This window comes from Phalaenopsis equestris, unplaced genomic scaffold, assembly GCF_001263595.1.
Source record: "Phalaenopsis equestris unplaced genomic scaffold, ASM126359v1 Scaffold000291, whole genome shotgun sequence".
Classification (NCBI taxonomy): Eukaryota; Viridiplantae; Streptophyta; class Magnoliopsida; order Asparagales; family Orchidaceae; genus Phalaenopsis; species Phalaenopsis equestris.
The window spans coordinates 762,546-780,154 of record NW_018164733.1 but is presented as its reverse complement, the minus strand read 5'-3'; the positions used below and the strand labels follow the sequence as shown (position 1 = coordinate 780,154).

The 17,609-nt window shown below is 34.1% G+C and overlaps 3 protein-coding genes across 9 annotated transcripts in view; 2 read left to right on the top strand and 1 right to left on the bottom strand.

Annotated features, from left to right (window-relative positions):
• Positions 1 to 3,797, top strand: part of LOC110025123 (UDP-N-acetylmuramoyl-L-alanyl-D-glutamate--2,6-diaminopimelate ligase-like) — a 37,392-nt gene extending 33,595 nt beyond the window's left edge. Inside the window, exons 5-6 of one of the 3 annotated variants that reach the window (XM_020725411.1) lie at positions 2,953 to 3,032; positions 3,652 to 3,797. In XM_020725411.1, coding sequence (XP_020581070.1) covers positions 2,953 to 2,982 — 30 coding nt within the window. In that variant the 3' untranslated portion in view covers positions 2,983 to 3,032; positions 3,652 to 3,797. Of the gene's footprint in view, positions 1 to 2,952; positions 3,033 to 3,648 lie in introns of all 3 variants that reach the window. The other 2 variants (XM_020725409.1, XM_020725408.1) reach the window with 2 other exon arrangements.
• A 5,488-nt stretch (positions 3,798 to 9,285) lies between these two features.
• Positions 9,286 to 13,161, top strand: LOC110025164 (UDP-N-acetylmuramoyl-L-alanyl-D-glutamate--2,6-diaminopimelate ligase-like). The gene is made up of 5 exons (XM_020725473.1): positions 9,286 to 10,737; positions 11,561 to 11,677; positions 11,888 to 12,063; positions 12,260 to 12,397; positions 12,814 to 13,161. The coding sequence occupies exons 1-4, from the start codon at positions 9,327 to 9,329 to the stop codon at positions 12,374 to 12,376; spliced, it is 1,821 nt and encodes a 606-aa protein (XP_020581132.1). The 5' UTR covers positions 9,286 to 9,326; the 3' UTR covers positions 12,377 to 12,397; positions 12,814 to 13,161.
• A 978-nt stretch (positions 13,162 to 14,139) lies between these two features.
• LOC110025161 (SKP1-like protein 21) overlaps positions 14,140 to 17,609 on the bottom strand; it is a 44,559-nt gene continuing 41,089 nt past the window's right edge. For all 5 annotated transcript variants that reach the window (XM_020725464.1, XM_020725467.1, XM_020725468.1 and 2 more), the window contains 2 exons: positions 17,119 to 17,231; positions 14,140 to 14,487 (listed from right to left, as the gene is read on the bottom strand). In XM_020725464.1, coding sequence (XP_020581123.1) covers positions 14,480 to 14,487; positions 17,119 to 17,231 — 121 coding nt within the window. In that variant the 3' untranslated portion in view covers positions 14,140 to 14,479. The remainder of the gene's footprint in view (positions 14,488 to 17,118; positions 17,232 to 17,609) is intronic.

Below are 17,609 nucleotides of genomic sequence, written 5' to 3'. Positions count from 1 at the left end.
AACAATCTAAAAAAATTGCCCTAAAAGTAATTTTAGTAGTAGTAGCTCTAATGATAGAAGTGTGACTTTGGGTGATCAAATTATCAAAAGGTATGAACGTTTTAGATATCTTGGGTCTGTTGTTCAAAGCAATGGTGATATAGATGGGGATGTTAATAGTAGAATTCAAGTTGGTTGGTTGAAGTGGAGGAATGCTTCGGACCTTTTGTGTGATAGAAAAGTACCGCTTAGACTAAAAGAAAAATTTTATAAGACGATGGTGAGACCTGCAATGCTCTATAGCGCTGAATGTTGGCCTTTAAAAGAGAAGCATAATAATAAGTTAAGTGTTGCCGAGATGAGAATGATTAGGTGGATGAGTGGCTTTACACTTAGTGGCAAAATGCGAAATGAATATATACGTGATAGGGTTGGTGTGGCTCCTGTGCCGGACAAAATTAGAGAAAGTCGTCTTAGATGGTTTGATCACATTAAACGTCGGTCATCTGATGATCCGATTAGGAGAGTAGATGTTTTAGATTCGACTTGTGTTAAGAAAGACAGAGGTTGACCTAGGAAGACTCCGGCTTATTGTATAAAAAATGATCTTAATTTACTAGAACCTAAATAGGACGCAATGGAGAAAAAGGATTCATGTAGCCGACCCCACATAGTGGGATTAAGGCTTTGTTGTTGTTGTTGTTGAAGGTAAATATGAGTTGATCTCACTCCAAATAGGAGGGAAATCCACTTAAAGGAAGGGTTGACCGACCTTCTTGGACCGGTCCAAGCATTGATCTCCTGCTGCTATTTGTGGTACTATAGTAGGGATCTCAGATGTGTTTCGATACTGTAGTAGGGAATGCGATAGGGGTTTATGTGGGAAGCTCCCGCGTCAGTCTTCTGGAGTTGAGGGAGCTTCGATCTCATCTGTCGAAGCTTTTGGCTCATTGTAGAATAGTGTCAGATCAATCATGTTGAAAGTGATGAGAACGTTGTAATATGCCTGCAAGTCAATCATGTTGGCGTCAACATTCCAAAGTACATCCTAATAGAATAATTATCCATCATCTTTTGGCACAACCAGAACTGGAACTATTATATGTGAATGAGTATCTTCACGAATTAAACCTCAGGCCATTCAAGCTGTAAATAAGTAACCATCCTCAAGCCATTAAAATTGTTGGACCATAGTAGGGTTGCTGTCAGGTGGTTCTGACACCAAGGAAAGGTGGCAACGACAATGAGGGGAGGAATATGGAGGATGGAAAATTCGGAGATAAATACCCCTGTGAGAACGAGTTAAAGCCAGAGCACCACTCAATCCATTGGAAGGAGATCACCATTTCGAACTAGTTACAACCGGAGGCTCACCTTGGCCTTTAGATACAACACTAGAAGGGGAAAACCTTGATGCAACAACTGTCTTGACAAGAACACAATCCAAAAAATTACTCTAAAACGTGTCATGGGATTTTGCGGTAAGCTTCCGCGTCTTAGAGTCAGCAAGTTTTATAGCCCATTAATTTTTCAAGTGAACTAAAATCATACTCAAATTATTAATCAAATCTTCTGCAAGAAAACGGGTAGAGTTAATAAGATTTATATGATAAAATTCAGTTTTCAGATTTAAACCTTATACTCTAAACCCTAAATGCTAATAACCTCAAAACTGAACTCTAAACCCCAAAAATCCTAAAAACTTGAACCCTAAATCCTAAATCTTAAAACCCAAATCCCTTAAATCTTAAACCCTAGACCTCAAATTTTAAACCCTAAACGCTAAACCTTGTAAACCATAAACCTTAATCCCCAAACTATCAGCCCTTAACACTAAACCCAACGGAATCCTAAATCCTAAAACCAACAACCTTAAACTCTAAACACTAAGTGCTAAATGATAAAATCAAACCGTAGATGCAAAATCTTAAACTCTAAATCAATTGTATTGACAACAAATCCTAATCCAAATTATTTCAGTCCAAATACAAATAAAAATGCAAAATCTAAAATAAAATTACAAATATTATAAAAAAATAGTTTAAATATTCATCCATTCCCTGCAATAATTTATTGAGGGTGTCAAGTTTATGATAAATTTAAGCTTACAAAGAGTTAATATCTTATTATGGCCATTTCCATAACCACTTAAAAAAATCTTATGCTAGTAAGAAGTGATGTGTTCTCTAACATGGTAGCATTACCGCCAAATAATGCTAGAGAGGTAAGCTACAACTGGGGTTTTTTGATTGGATGGTTTAACACAAAATGATATCATTAAATTTTGATCATGGCCAAAACATATAAGTTATCTAATTCTTTGAATAACGCTGAATTATAGTGTACTTTAGGCCACAAAATTTTATGGTAGCTATTATCAACTTGAATTAATTCTCTTGGACAAAACGTCCACCTTAAGCATCTATGTTTTTGTTGAATGAAGCAACTCATAGTTGCTGATCAAAATTATTTGATTAAATAGGGCAATGTCTATTATAATCCAAAATGACAGGAACATAGGATTTTGCTCGGATTTGTCATCATTCTCCTCACTACCAATTTTAAGTTAGTAGTGGTAAATTTTCTCAACCTAAAATTAAAATTCTTGCTATCATACACTAAGCATTTGGTACTTACCAGCTATTTTTAATCAAAAGTTTTCTTATGTGATCGAGTGGGAATTCTTAACCATAGAAGATTGTGCTTACGAGAAATCTAGAATCATATATAAGTTCTTGGCAAGTTGACAGTAATATCTCTGAGTTAACATCTTTTCTAAAATTCGCTATACCCCTGAAAATTTGACTTGCACCAACTCTCTTAGAAGATTCAAACCCCAATTTTCGGAACCAACATAGGACTATAAATTAGTTGTGCAAACTTTTCCTGATTTTACTTTCTGATCATTATTTACAACCAATAATCTTTTTAGTTTTCAACATGTTGACTGTAATCCATTGTTTCATTCTCCAGTATTGCTCATGGCTTGGCACTTACAACTGAACCAAATTCTCATTCTCATGCAACATGCGTGGTGATTGCTTGGTATAGTGGTAAGAGATGACCCTCCTGAATCTATTCTCTCTCTCTCTCTCTCTCTCTCTCTCTCTCTGTGCACGCGCGCGTGTGTGTGTTTTTCTGCAAATTTGGATCTTTAAGATAGAAGAAAAGTGAATTAGTGAAGTTCTGTCAATTTGGAGCTTGATCTCAGGTTCCTAGCAATAATAGAGCCCATTTCATGACAGAATTCGAAAAGCAAGGCTTCGTTTTTACTTTTATTTCAATAACAATTTGCTTTATCAGAATTGAAGAAGAAATTTGACTTATTTGCATTATGATGTATTTACACATCTAACACCTAAACATTCATATTTATATGCATATCATTCAGATCTGTAACGCCACATAAAAAATAACCATCGCTATCTTTTTAAAATTAAAGTATATCCTTTCATGCATAGGTCGTGACACCAAAGTGTTATAAACGTAAATATTAAATTTTCGGTAGTAGATATATCAATACATAAGAATTGTTTGGTATGCATGCAATTTTTTCTTTTTTTTTTCTTTTTTGGGAGAAATATATCTAAATGTTTCTTTGAACTGCTCATGAATGTTTTTCATATACTACTCTTCACTCACACTCATTTTTGCTGTTGTCTTTCCCAGCAGGCTTCGTTATGCTCAGGGTGTTGGCCATAGGAGAATCATGACTTCGTGCTTATATTGCATCAAAAGTTTTGTTATCCCGCTCTAAGGCAAGGTTATTTTTTTAAAAATTATTTAGTAGCCGTTAGTATCATGTTATTAAAAATATGTTAAACAGTCATCATAAATATATTAATCACCAGAATAATATTAATATAAAGTTGTTAACAGTCATCAGAATTGTATTAATAACATTATAAATATATGTTAATGAAGATTGTTTTTTGAGCTATGATTTTTGCAGCATAGCATTTACCTAAGTAGAAAGCTTTCTTCAGGATTAATATTTTATTTTGGGCAATTGGTGAAGAGTAAATTAACTCGAATAAAAGCCAAAAGGTACCATATCATTCAATTACTGTAGAATTCTTCTATTTTTGTACATTCTATTAGTTGACCGAGATCTAAACAATGGAGGTCTATGAACTTCTTTAATGTTATATGCTGGTCAATCAATGTAAAATATTTAGTTTGAAGGTTGAAAAGAAGAAATAGTGTTAGACCCTAATATTCACAATCAAGTCTACATAGTTAGGCAGTTGTCAGCATTGTTAATTTGCAGGAAATCAGTCCTGACACTTTCATAATGGTGAGGTAAAAATTGAGAGTTGTCAATGAATGACCAAAAAGAAGAGATGGCACTGAGAAGCCGATACTAGCACATAAACAAGCTGTTGTTAGCTAAATTGGAGTGAGGACACAGAGATTTCATTGAGAAATCTGTACTGGACACCGAGAAAGTATCTACTAATTTGGCAACGCGAGCTGGTGCAAACTGAAGGAGTTGTTGTTCAGAATAGATAAGGTGAGATGGCTCCTAGTTGGTGAGATGATGGCCGAAGACAGATCATAATGTTATTGAGGACGTCTTCTCGGGAGAGGATGACAACAATGCGCCTAGAATGGCGTGCTCATTGAGAGGAGTATTCGAGAAGGGAAACTTTTGAGTATAAGTGTTGACTAGTGGTGGAGAATGGATGAGAGTTCTTGGGATAAGATGCTAAGAAGGGACGAGTTCTCACAAAAGCTGTTGATAAAGTTGATTTTGTAATATTAGAAATTTTTTAGGCATTGCGAAGAGATGGGTTCTTCGAGATGATCCTAAGATGGCACTAATAGGGATGATGCCTGGTAGAGTTGATGGGGGTGCTAGTGAGGGTCTTTGCTTAGGGGTCCTAAGGAGCTAGTTAGAGAAGTAGATGGTAGTGGTGAGAGTGGCTTGGGATATGAGCTCATAGAGATGCTTGGAAGAAAGGTGATGCATAGCACCAATTGAGATGGCTAGAGTCTTACACAAAGGGAAATGGTTGAGACTATGCCAACTTGTCGCTCGTTGATCTAGGGAGAGTTTTAGGCCAATAGTGAATCATCTAAAATGGTTGTATTAAACTCCAAGCAGTCTTAACAAGAGCTGTGCTTCCCAATTAGGATGTAAGGTTAATGTTTAGGCTTGAGCCAAAGTATAAAAAATGTTTGGCAGGGATTTGGCCCAACTAGTCTAATATTTTGATCTTGGGATAGAGTTGAGAGTGTTCTCCTATTCCGTCAATGTAGTTAGTTTCACATTAGTAAACTTCACGTGATAGCGCAATCCTCGAAAGGGAGCAAGATCCAAGTTTGGGAGATGAGTTGAGGTTGGGTTGTATGGTTTAGGTGCCATAATATAGAATTTAAAACAAGAGATCAATAACAGCGCCTCATTGGAGACCATTAAGATCACGTTGAGGCATCATGCTTGTACCTATGAATTCTATAAAGTGCGAAAAAAATGTTGCGTCCGGAGTCCGGACGCAAGCTATGTCCGGACAATAGACACGATGTGTATCACGTCTGTTATCTGGATGTAGCTTTGTGTCCAGACTCCAGACTCCATATTTTTTTACATATGACAAACCTCACATAACATATTTCACAAAAAGAATGAATGTGACTTTTTTATTGATAGCAAAAAAAAAAAAAAGGAAAAAGAATAAATATCATTATGGTGGTCTCTTTTATACATGTACCATGTAGTACACTTTGACATGAAATTTGCTTACACAATTCAATGATTAACTTGGTAATTAAAGAAAATTTCATATTATTATCAATCCCATTCCTCCCCCACTTTTGTCAATTATATGTTTTGCAATAATTAAAAGAAAGAGTTAAGCTTTTTGGGCACAACCAAAGAAACTGTGGCCAATTAATTATTCTCGTTTTATATGATGAGATGCCAAAAATGATCAGAGACTGCCTTCATGCTCTTATGGCACTTTTCTAATTTTACAATTATTTCAACTTTCTGACTAATTATTTATTTATTTATTTATTTTTGCATAATGTGGGCATTTCTTTATTTGGGCAATTACATACATACCCCCAAAAATCAACCATCCCTTATCATCCACTCGTCAAATTCTCACTCAAATATCAAAATTCATGGTAAAACCCCAACTCATATTTTTCATTTTTTTTCAAATTCTCAATAATTTGATCATGACAAGGGTAAGCATATCGGTTAGATAGTTCAAAAAAATCACTTGGTAAAGGAGGAAGTGCTCTTCATATTATATGACACAAATAATAATAATAGTAAAATAAACATAAGATTTACCTCATTACAAACCTCAACATGCAATTTTAGTTTGCCTTTGACTACTGCTAGATTCATCCATAATGCAAATTTCAACTATTAGCATTTACATGCATACCACCCAATTCCCATGCATTAACATAACCAACACCTAAATTTTACTTTTTACATTTATACCATCCGGTGAAATAAATATATTTTTATTTTTAACACTTAAAAAATGAAATGAACCTTTTCATGCAATGCTAAAGTGGTATGTGTGTAAAATTGAAGTTTATATGTTTGGTATGTAAATACATAGGAATTGAGTGGTATCTATGCAAATCTTCTTAAATAAAAAATAAAAAAATAAGAAATAAAACATTGACAGAAATTTCCCAATTTCTTCAAAAATTTACTGTAAACTATTCCAGTTCGGAAGATTATTTTAACCCATATTAAAAGAATTTGAGGATTAGATTAATATTTTTATAGACTCCGAGGTGGTGTTTGGTAGCATCCTTTTAAAAGGATCTACGTCTGAATTAAAAATATATATATATATATATATTAATAGTGGGTGAAGGTGAGCCCAAAGGGTAATATATGCGATTATAATCAGTAATTTTGCACTAACGTGTTAGCTACAACACTGCATGGGTCGATACGCACAGTGCCTAGCATCCATCATTTATGGCTAGAACTACAGAGGCATCTAATCTCATTTGCTTTCCTAGCTTTCGTCTCTCAGCGTCAATATCAGCCCAACAGAATGCTTTTGCCGTTGTTCTTTCCGACCACTACGCATTTTACCGCTCCACCTGAAATTCCCTCTGTCGATGCCTTACTCCAGCTTGGTAGTTTCTACTGCTTGTCCAAGGTTGAGCCCTGGGACCTGACAGCGGACTTTTCAAAGATTATAAACCTCAACTAATATGCCATTAATAAGTACGAAAATGTTGGATATTTATGCGCGGTATATATAATATATGCGGCCTAAAACGCATAAAATGATGAAAACAATGTTAATGCCTTGCTGAAGTAACATTTGCTATGTAGTAATATTCTGTGTCCTTCCATGGTACTCTGTTGAAATCTCTGGAGCACTTTCTCTAATGCAAATATACATTTATATTAAGAGAAACATTTGAATTCGGGTGTTTGTTTTGCTGTTCTTTGGGGGCAATTGAATACATAGCACTTGAAACATTTCTATCTTCAAGTTTGGAGCCCTCTTCATCTATTTTTTAAATTCTGAAATACCAAAATTCACTATAAAATCTCAATCTATGTTTTTCATTTTTACCAAATTGTTAATTATTTGATCTTGACATGCATAAATGCATTGGTTCGTCGTGAGTGTTAGTTTTGTAGATGATAAATTTTTAGAGTTATTTTAATGTTATAAAGGGCTATTTATATTCTTTACTTTATCTCATGCTTTTAAGGAATGTGAATAAAAAAGTTTCTTTTGATGCTTCCATTTTATGAAAATAAGTGTGACTTGGTTAAACATTTAATTCAAAAATCATCAATAACACCATATCGCACTCATTATGCTAAACAAATTGATATCAAGCTAGCGCTTAAATATATCTTTTTTTTTTTTTTTGGTGACATAAAAACATGACGCGTGATGTAATTCTTATTTCAAAAGTTTTGACCATTAAATTTTCTTCTAGCTCAATTTATGTTGAGAGAAGTGCAATAGTGTCTCATTCTTCTGTCGATAATTTTGTTATTACTGGTCACTATCATACTGCTATTGAGCCATAACAATCAATTAGTTGTATGGTTCACCATGACTCAAGTAGGTCAATTAAGTTAGTTTAGGAGTGAGATCATTAAATATTATTTGATTATGCAAGATAAACTTTGGCATGCTTATAAGAAAATTCTCAACATAGTTCCAAATAAGGATTTAGTTAGCACCATAAAAATGTTTGACCTTAGCTCTCCACACTTTATATATATATATATATATATATATATGAGAGTTGGGGATATATATATATATATATTCAGCTTTGACTATTTGAGAAGCATGAATAGATTTGAAGCTTTGAAAGATTCTAGAATCTCTAAACTACTACCTTAATGTTCTTATATTTTCTAGACAGTTATTGTCATACCAACACCTAATCATGCCCCCATTATTGTCAAAGTTTTCCAACTTTTATATATTTCTGATCAATATTAATTAGCAATGAAAGACTTCATCTGCTCGGCTGACAAGATTGAAAACGAGGGCTTGAAAATTTAAAGTCCAATATATTTCAAGTCATCAAATGAAATGAAAACACACATATTTGTTTCAATCGTATCGTTTTTATGTAAACAAGTTAAATTATCATCCCTCTAAAACGAACACAATTACAATCCTACATCTAAATACGTTTAATTTTTTTCTCTCTAATATTCATCACGAATGTGAATGGCTATAATATAATAAGAGTTTCATTTGCCACGCTTCATTATGACGCATGTTGTGCATCATGGTGTGTTTGGACCATTGATAATGGATGATATAGGCCATATAGCTAATGTAGTGCGCATTCTTCTTCTTCATTGTTCATTAATATAAACAATGTGCAATGTGCATAAACCTCTATTTTATTTGCTTTGCATTTGCAAGAGACCATGATTGTTGCCTCTATGTAGAAGGTTTTTATTAAAGGTTTTTATTAAGGAGTCGCATACTATCAAATTTATGCCCCTAATATAAAAATTGAACATGAGCCTACTCTTAAGGCTACAAATCTCACTATGGTGTTATTAATGCTTTTGAAAGGTTCTTATTAATGGACACTCCTCCAACATTCTTGGATATTGATCAATATAGAGTTCTTAATAGTATCCTATCCATAACACAAAGGTTAAAGACATTATGAAAGAATTAGAGAATGTGACTAGTATAGAAGTTGACCCCCAAATTATTAAATAAAATAATTAAAATAATTATTTATATATCTAAAAAGCTAATAATAATTCAACACATAAGTGTGAAATATTATAAATACCTTCTGCTAACTTCACCTCTGACACTCCACAACGCTTTCATTCCTCTCTCTCTCTCTCTTCATCCATGGCGATCCCAACTGTCTCCCTGGCATCCTTCTCCTTCTCCAAACCTCCCCTTTCCATCCGCCGCCGCCTCGTTCCTCCTCCCCACGCCGCCGCCGCCGAGTCCGCCGGACAAAACCAGCCCACTGCCAGCTTCTCCCCATCTCCCCTCTCTCTTTCCATTCCCACACTGCTTGATAACAGGCACAGCAGCAAAAACCCTATCCAACAGAACCCAAATGTACTCCATGACCTCACTCTCTTCCCCAACGAACAAATCCTCACCGTCACCCTCCGCGACCTCCTGCAAAAGAGCAAAATAACCCCTCTATCCATCTCCGGCGATATCAACACCCGCATCACCGGCATCCAGGACGATTGCCGAGAGGTGGTTCCCGGTGATCTCTTCATTTGCCGTCTCGGCTCCAAAACGGATGGCCACGCTTACTTATCGGAGGCCATCAACAACGGCGCAGTGGCCGTGTTGTCTGAAAGAGAACTCGACAGAGATGAGACGGTGGGGTGCCCGGCAATCATCACTGTGGAGAGCACCCTCTCGTCAATCCCTAATCTCGCCGCATCTTACTACGGCCGCCCCTCGGAGAAGCTCTGCGTAATCGCCGTCACGGGAACAAACGGTAAGACGACCACAACCCATTTGATAAAATCCATCTACGAAGCCATGGGGTCCAGAATAGGGATGCTCGGCACCATCGCTTACTACATTCACGGCAACCAACGGCTTGAAGCTCCCAACACCACTCCCAATGCTCTGCTGATGCAGAAGCTGATGGCAGAGATGGTGAACAATGGCGCTAATGCTGTCGTCTTGGAGGCTTCTTCTCATGGTTTAGTGTTAGGAAGGTGCGACGAGATTGATTTTAACGTTGCAGTGTTCACTAATTTCACCAGAGATCACCTCGACTTCCATGGAACCGTAGATGAGTACAGAAAGAGCAAGGGAATTTTGTTTGATAGAATGATCGATCCAGCAAAACACAGGAAAGTTGTGAATTTCGATGACCCAAACGCTTATTTCTTCTTATCTAAGGGGAATCCGGATGTCCCAGTGGTGACTTATGGAGTGGAGAACAAGGATGCCGATGTGAGGCCGCTGAACTTCGATCTATCATTGTTTAGAACCAGAATTTTGGCTGACACGCCGAAGGGTACGGTGGAGATTTGCTCCAAATTAATTGGAAGGTATAATGTGTACAATATTCTTGCTGCTGTTGCTGTGGGGATAGCGGTGGATGTGCCATTAGAGGCTATTGTGAGAGGGATAGAACAGATGGAAGGGGTTCCGGGAAGGTTTGAGTTGATTGATGAGAATCAAGGGTTTCCGGTGATCGTCGACTACGCGCACTCGCCAGATGCTTTGTCGCGCCTGTTGGATGCTGCGAGAGAACTTGGGTCGAAGCGAATTATTACTGGTATGAAGATTTCCTGTTTTTTTTCCCCCTAAAACTCATCTCTTTTTTAAGTGTTTTTATTTTTATGATGATGCAAGTATAAAATGATGGGGCTTATACATGCATACCACCCAATTCCTATGTATTTACATATAAAATTCACTTTTTTGCATTTATAACATCCAAATCTTTCATATGGCATAAAGAATAATACTATTTTCATGAAGGGTTAGATATGCAAATGCATAAGAATTGAGTGGTTATGCATGTAAATCTTCCTAAAATAATTAGTTATAAATTACTTGGCATATGGATTTCAATTTTCCATTTCATAATGGACCAATTGGGAGTGATCTGGATATTAAACAAATGAAAATTCTGAAATGATCAATGTTTTGAAAAGATGAACTAGGCAACTAGTTTAGCTTTAGAATCATGTGAACAGTACAAATTTCTTGCATGATTTCATTTGTATTCATTTTGTGTGTGAAATATTAAATCAATTTTAGTGTTTTTTAAGGTGTTTTGTAGAGTGTAACTCCTATATTGTTTTCTAGCTTTTTACACTTAAATCTCCTTGAAAGAATGATGGATCCATTAACCATCACATATACGGGTTTGTGCCACTTAATAAATCCAAATGGAAATCCATTTATTCAGTGTGGTTATGTCCTAAAATACTGAATTGCAATAAATTTTGACAAAGACAATTAAGTTATACTTAGCTATGGTTAAAGAAAAAGTGAAAAAAAAAACGAAAAGCAAGCTTAAAATTTTGTATTTGCGTTCAAGTAATGTGGAATAGTATATGTTTTAAAAAAAAATTTCTTGTCATTTTGTGCAGTATTTGGATGTGGTGGAGAAAGAGATGAGGGAAAGCGACCTTTGATGACTAAAATTGCAGCTGAAAAGAGTGATCTGGTTATTCTTACATCAGACAATCCAAGGAACGAAGATCCGAGTGAGTATTTTGTTTCTTCAAATCAAAAGTGGTTTGTGAGGCACAACGTCCCTTATCTAGTAAGTGAGATGACCGCCCGCCCTAGTTGTAGTGCGAGCCGTTGTTTAATTCATTCGTTCTGATCACATTGAATCAAGACAAAATTTTCAGCCTTTAACTGATGAACAACTAAACTGCACGAGTTTCTCAAAATGCTTTGTGTTTTCACAGTGGATATCTTAGATGATATGTTGGATGGTGTTGGTTGGACGATAAACGATTATCTACAAATCGGTGAGAGTGATTGCTATCCTCCCCTTCCTAACAATCACAGAATTTTTGTTCATGAGAACAGAAGAGTGGCTCTGAGAGCTGCCATTGCCATGGGAAAGGAGAAAGATATAGTTGTAAGTTCCTTATCTTTGTGTTATGGGAATCAGATTGATTTTTTATGCTTATTTCATATTCAGCAAATGTCGTGGTTCCAATTAGAATATACTTCTTTTGTTTTTTATGTTCACCGTTTTCTGGACAAGAAATATACTCTGCAAAGCTCTTTGTGATGCCGAATTCAAAGTGTAACTTGGCGTATAAATTTGATAGGTTGTTGCTGGGAAAGGACATGAAACATATCAGATTGAAGGTGATAGAAAGATGTTTTTTGATGATAGGAAAGAGGGCAGGGAAGCTATACCAAAAGTTGCAGCAAGGTGGAATTGATTGCAGTCAATTTCCGTGGTGGTAAGTAGATTTATTTATTTATTTTTATTCCAAATTGGCATTCACATATACACCTCATAATTCTTATGTATTTATTCCAAATTGGCATTCACATACATACCTCATAATTACCACTTACTTCTTTAACATCACATCAAAAATATTATCATCACTATTCATTTAAAAATGAAATGCATATTTTCATGCATAAGTTTCTGACACCAATGTGATATTTAGTGTAAACTACAAATTTTAGGTGTCACATATGTAAATATATAAGAATTGTGTGATATGTATGTAGATTTTCTTTAAAATATAAAACGTTTACAAATGAGGACTTAATACCCAGCAAATATTTTTCTTGGGATAATTCATTCTCTCTTGCCAGAAAAACTTAGAAACTAACTTATATCTTCCTTCCATTACCTTTGTCCCAGGTTACCGCAGAGTTACTGAAGCCTTTCTACAGGAGGTGAATCTTTGTGCATAGTATGATTGATGGCACACTAAATGCTAGAACAACCAAAAATGATGATCAATAAAGAGCTCTAATTGATGTGTGGCGGATAGAGAAAATTGGTGAAACCGGCATGAATCATGTGATTCTTTCTGTTATTGATTCTCTAACATCTTACATTCGTTCGACTGGCGCGCGGCTTAGTGGTTGAGGAGTTTTAGCTCCCTCCTCTTCATGGTTTTTAATCTTGTGAAGATATTGATGTATGCATTTGCATTGTTATTAAACTTCACATATTTGCTCAACAAAAAATGGGCTTTTATCATCACCTTTGATCTCAATGCTGAAAATTGATGTATTTTTATTACATATGAGCATGGGACTAATTTAGGTAAAATTTGTAGTAGTATTTTTTTGGCCAAACCTGATCTGGAGGAGGCATATAGCTCAGCAACTATGACTAGGAATTACTAGTAAGGTACAAACGAAAATGAACAAAATCTATGTAGGCTTAGAACTATTTTGGTGCTTGAATTTAGAAAATAAGTCAATAAAATTTTGAATGGTAAACTTTGAAAAATGGCTGATTCGTTGAATGATTAGCTCTACCAATTATATATATATTGATTACCTCTTACTTGTATCCATCAGACCTTTCATCATGTAGGTGTTGCCCAACCAACATATGTTCTATATTTTCTGCACAGGAGAAAATTTAATTTTTAATCAAAGACATCAAGGATGACTGGAGAGGTAAAAGTAATGAACCCTGGCCATTCAATCATTGAATGGAGGGGATTTAATAAATCAAGAAATAAATAAGAGCCTACAGCATTTGCTGCATTAGCTAATAGAAAAGAAATGCAAAAAAGTAAAAGCACTGTTGATTATATATTATATTATAATCATACTACATTCATTTTACTCAGCATTCTTTTTTCAGCATATCAAATAACCCCAAGTGATTTTCAAATAACAGAGATTGATCACTTCATACTCTCCAATTATTATAATAATTAGAGAGAGATTGATCACTTTACACTTTCCAACTATTACAATAACAGAAGAGAATCCAAAACTTAGCAAGATTTTGAACAATTTGCAGTCAAACTAGACATAAGCCAACATAAATTGATCGATTTAATCCTAAAATTAAATCACAAATATAACAATAATAAAAATTATAAATAAAAAAGAATAATAATGCAACAAACTTGAACAAGTCTTTTACACGGTTTGCTCCGAGGGTAACACAGGTCAGCTCGCAACCATATCATAGGAACTTCCTATAACCAACACAAAAAAGTCAACATTGAAAACCAATTATAAAATTGAAATTTGTAAAACAAGTGACTCAACCAATCTTGAGCTTTTCATGGTGATAAAATGTTAGTCTGCAATTATTCACGGCACCAAAAAACAAAAAAATCAAAGAAATGATTTTCGACGAGGATTATGGACTCATGGGCTCTATTTGGTTTGACTCCAGGATCGCCAAAATTATCGCAACAGTAAAAAATTTATGCTCCCAGGTCTGAAGAAGAAGCATATGGATCTCACCCAATAGAACTGAAGGAATAAAGGGCAAAAGCCATATATGTATCTCGTATAGAGTGCTATTTCCTCACAACTTCGTATGGTGGTCTCTATTTCCCTGATCAAACGTAGAAATTATTTAAAATTAGTCAGTAAACAGCAGCAGACAGTTAGAAATATATTAAATATGCAGAAGAACAAAAAAAAGTTTTTTTTAATTAATATTTAAATGATAAGTCTCAGAGATTCAATACAAATGATCAATTCATTTATTAATGTGATAAGGACTGTTAATAAAAGGAAAGAAATATTAAAATATTGATTTTTCTTTCAGCTAAGAAGGAAATTCTAAAAAAGACAATTTTGTCCATAGTAAAAGAAATGATAATAGAACAAATTACATATACAATGGCTATTATTATGATTGCCTAGTTTAGAAACCACCTACAAGGTCCCACTAATGAAGTGGCACTCAAGACAACATGGATGTTTAATTTCATTTATTCTTCCTGACCTAAAAAAGTAGAGTTAGGCTATAAATTTAGTTCTTCTATAAAAGGAAAAAGTCAAAAGAGTCAAGATAATAAGTTTAGAATCATAATTGGCTTCAGCTTACCTATTAAACATCCTGCAAAAAGAGCAAGATAGAGGGGACATCATTTTTTCAAAAAAAGGAGGGCAATGCCTGGTAGCAAAGATCAAATCTTGTTGAGGACTTAACATCTTTGACTAAAAACATATTATATTCACTTCCAATTTCTCTTAACTTGATATAATTCTCTCAGCACTTATCCCTTATTTTAGTTATTATTGTATACATCTCTAATTTTCTACTTCCTAACCTTATTATATGCATTATCAGAAGTTTTAGCATTTGCTTTTCTATTCCACTCTTTACAAGAATTCTAAATTTATAATAATCAATCTAAGTCTCAAAAAATATGTTACGTCTTCTACTCTTTAAAAGTCATTTCAATATTTACAAACAAATTAGACATAAATACACTGGAAGGAAAAAAAAGAAAAAACAAAATAAATTGTCTCCTGAGTTCTGAAAGTAAGAACGCAAGATAGTAAATCGAATCCACAAAATTTTATGTTTATTTGAAAGAAAATATAAAATACAGGCATCTTCAATGGAAGGACAACAGACCCTTTCAAGTGCTAGGTTCAAATCCTCCATATAAAAAACAACGTTTACAAAACTATGGGATAGGGCATGTTCCTAAACAAAGGAAAATGATACATCATTAGAGTTAAACAAAAATAATCTTACTCTGAAAATTTTGACAAATTAAAACTGTTGGAGGCGGGGTGGGGTGGAGAGCGAGGGGTGCATTTGCATATATATAGCACCCAAAACATTGCTATTTTCGTAATTTTTCAAAGATGGATTAAAAAGAAAAAGACATTTATGTGATTTTCTTGTTCGCAGTGTTCAATTTCCACTTTGGAAGAAACCAAAGGGACAAGCTCATGTTGTGCCTTCATCAAACACCAATATAAAATAAATATTATTGTTGAATTCAAATAGGAGATTACAACAACACAAGGTAAAAACCTTATTACAAATGTAAAATCCCCTACTCTTCATCTACTTTGATATTTTTATCCTTAATCAATTGTGAGACTTCAATACCCTTTCAAGGCAATCACTCTGTTCAAGCATTAGCATAGCTTAGCTTGTTACTTTAATCAATCCTTTTTATATATGTTTATCAATCTTATATACGGCACTAGCATCCATCTTCTACAAAACAGCCATCTTCTTTTGCTCAAGAGATATAAATCAACTTCTTTTAAAAAAATCAAATTCAAATCAAGATTTGACTTTCTATTACAAATCAACCCAAGCGTTGATCCTTATATTGCTATTTCAAGATATGTTTGTTAATGTTACCTCGAGACCACTTCATACGTGTTCTTGCATGGAACAACTTCCAATTTTTCAATGATTCGTAAATGGATGTTAACTTCAATTGTATTAACTACCATTCTCAGGGATAGAGCAGTTTGTTGTCGGAGGAATTGATATAGACGAATTTTTAAATTTAAATTTTGTAATAAATATGAGTTTTTTTTTTTCAGAGCTAATATGATCTATCATCAAATTTACCAGTACTTTGTTAGGGATTTGTTATTTCTTTTACATGAGGCCCTGCTTTTCATCTATTTCAATATAAATGCCCTTGATGATTAAATGTAAAGCCTAAAGCACCTCAAATAGGGTTTGTCCTGACATTAAAAAGCAGAAGTTCTCAGATTAATAATATATCAGTAATATTTTTTAACATGATACTGTGCTTTCCATTCAAGGTGCATTGTCTCGAATAGATAACTCCAAAAATTCCCATATGCATAGGATAATGGCTAAAAGGTTGGATGTTCGAGTGTTTAAATGTTGGCCAGCTTCATTTGCATTTCTTTGTTGACTTGTGGATCAAAACTAACTATTGCATAATTCAACAACTATAACTTCAAGAAAAATTTTAGCAGCACTTCAATTACAATGTTTTAATATAATTTTAATTATAATTTGAAAAAAGCTTTTAAATTTTTTTTTAGATCACTTTTTGGTTTTTATTTTTTATTTTTTATTTATAAAACGGAAATTGAAAGAAAAATGAACAGATAAAATAGTTATTTATGAGAAGACTATATGGAAGCAATACTAAAGATTATATATAAAAGCATTTGCATGGTAACCATCCAACGGCAATGATATTCACAGAATCAATAGTAATCTAACCTTCATATCTAGGGAGCAATCCATTGCCATTCTTTATATTTGGAACAAGCCTTCTTTCTTGACTTAACGATAGCCAATTAGAATTCAACCTTCGGGCAAAATCCTCCACTTCCCTGCATTCACCGTTGTAAGATTGTAACATATATCGAATTTCACAGAAAGACCTGAAAAAATCCTCTTAACTTATGTACCACAACTTTAGTTTAAATTTTAATTGAAATAACTGTAATTTTATTTTAGTAAAACATAAACATCCAAAATTATCAACTTTTTAATTTTTTTTTTTTACTTAAAAGTAGTTTTATAGTTTGCTAATTACAAAGTGCATTTTATTTATTTTAGCAAACTACTATAAAAACTGAATTATCATTTCAAATTATTACTAAAAATAAAATGGCTGCATGTTTTCATCATTTCTTTGCTATCCAATTTTTCTACGAAATCATATATAAAAAACATTTTTTTCAAAAAAAAACAAAAAAAAGAATTAA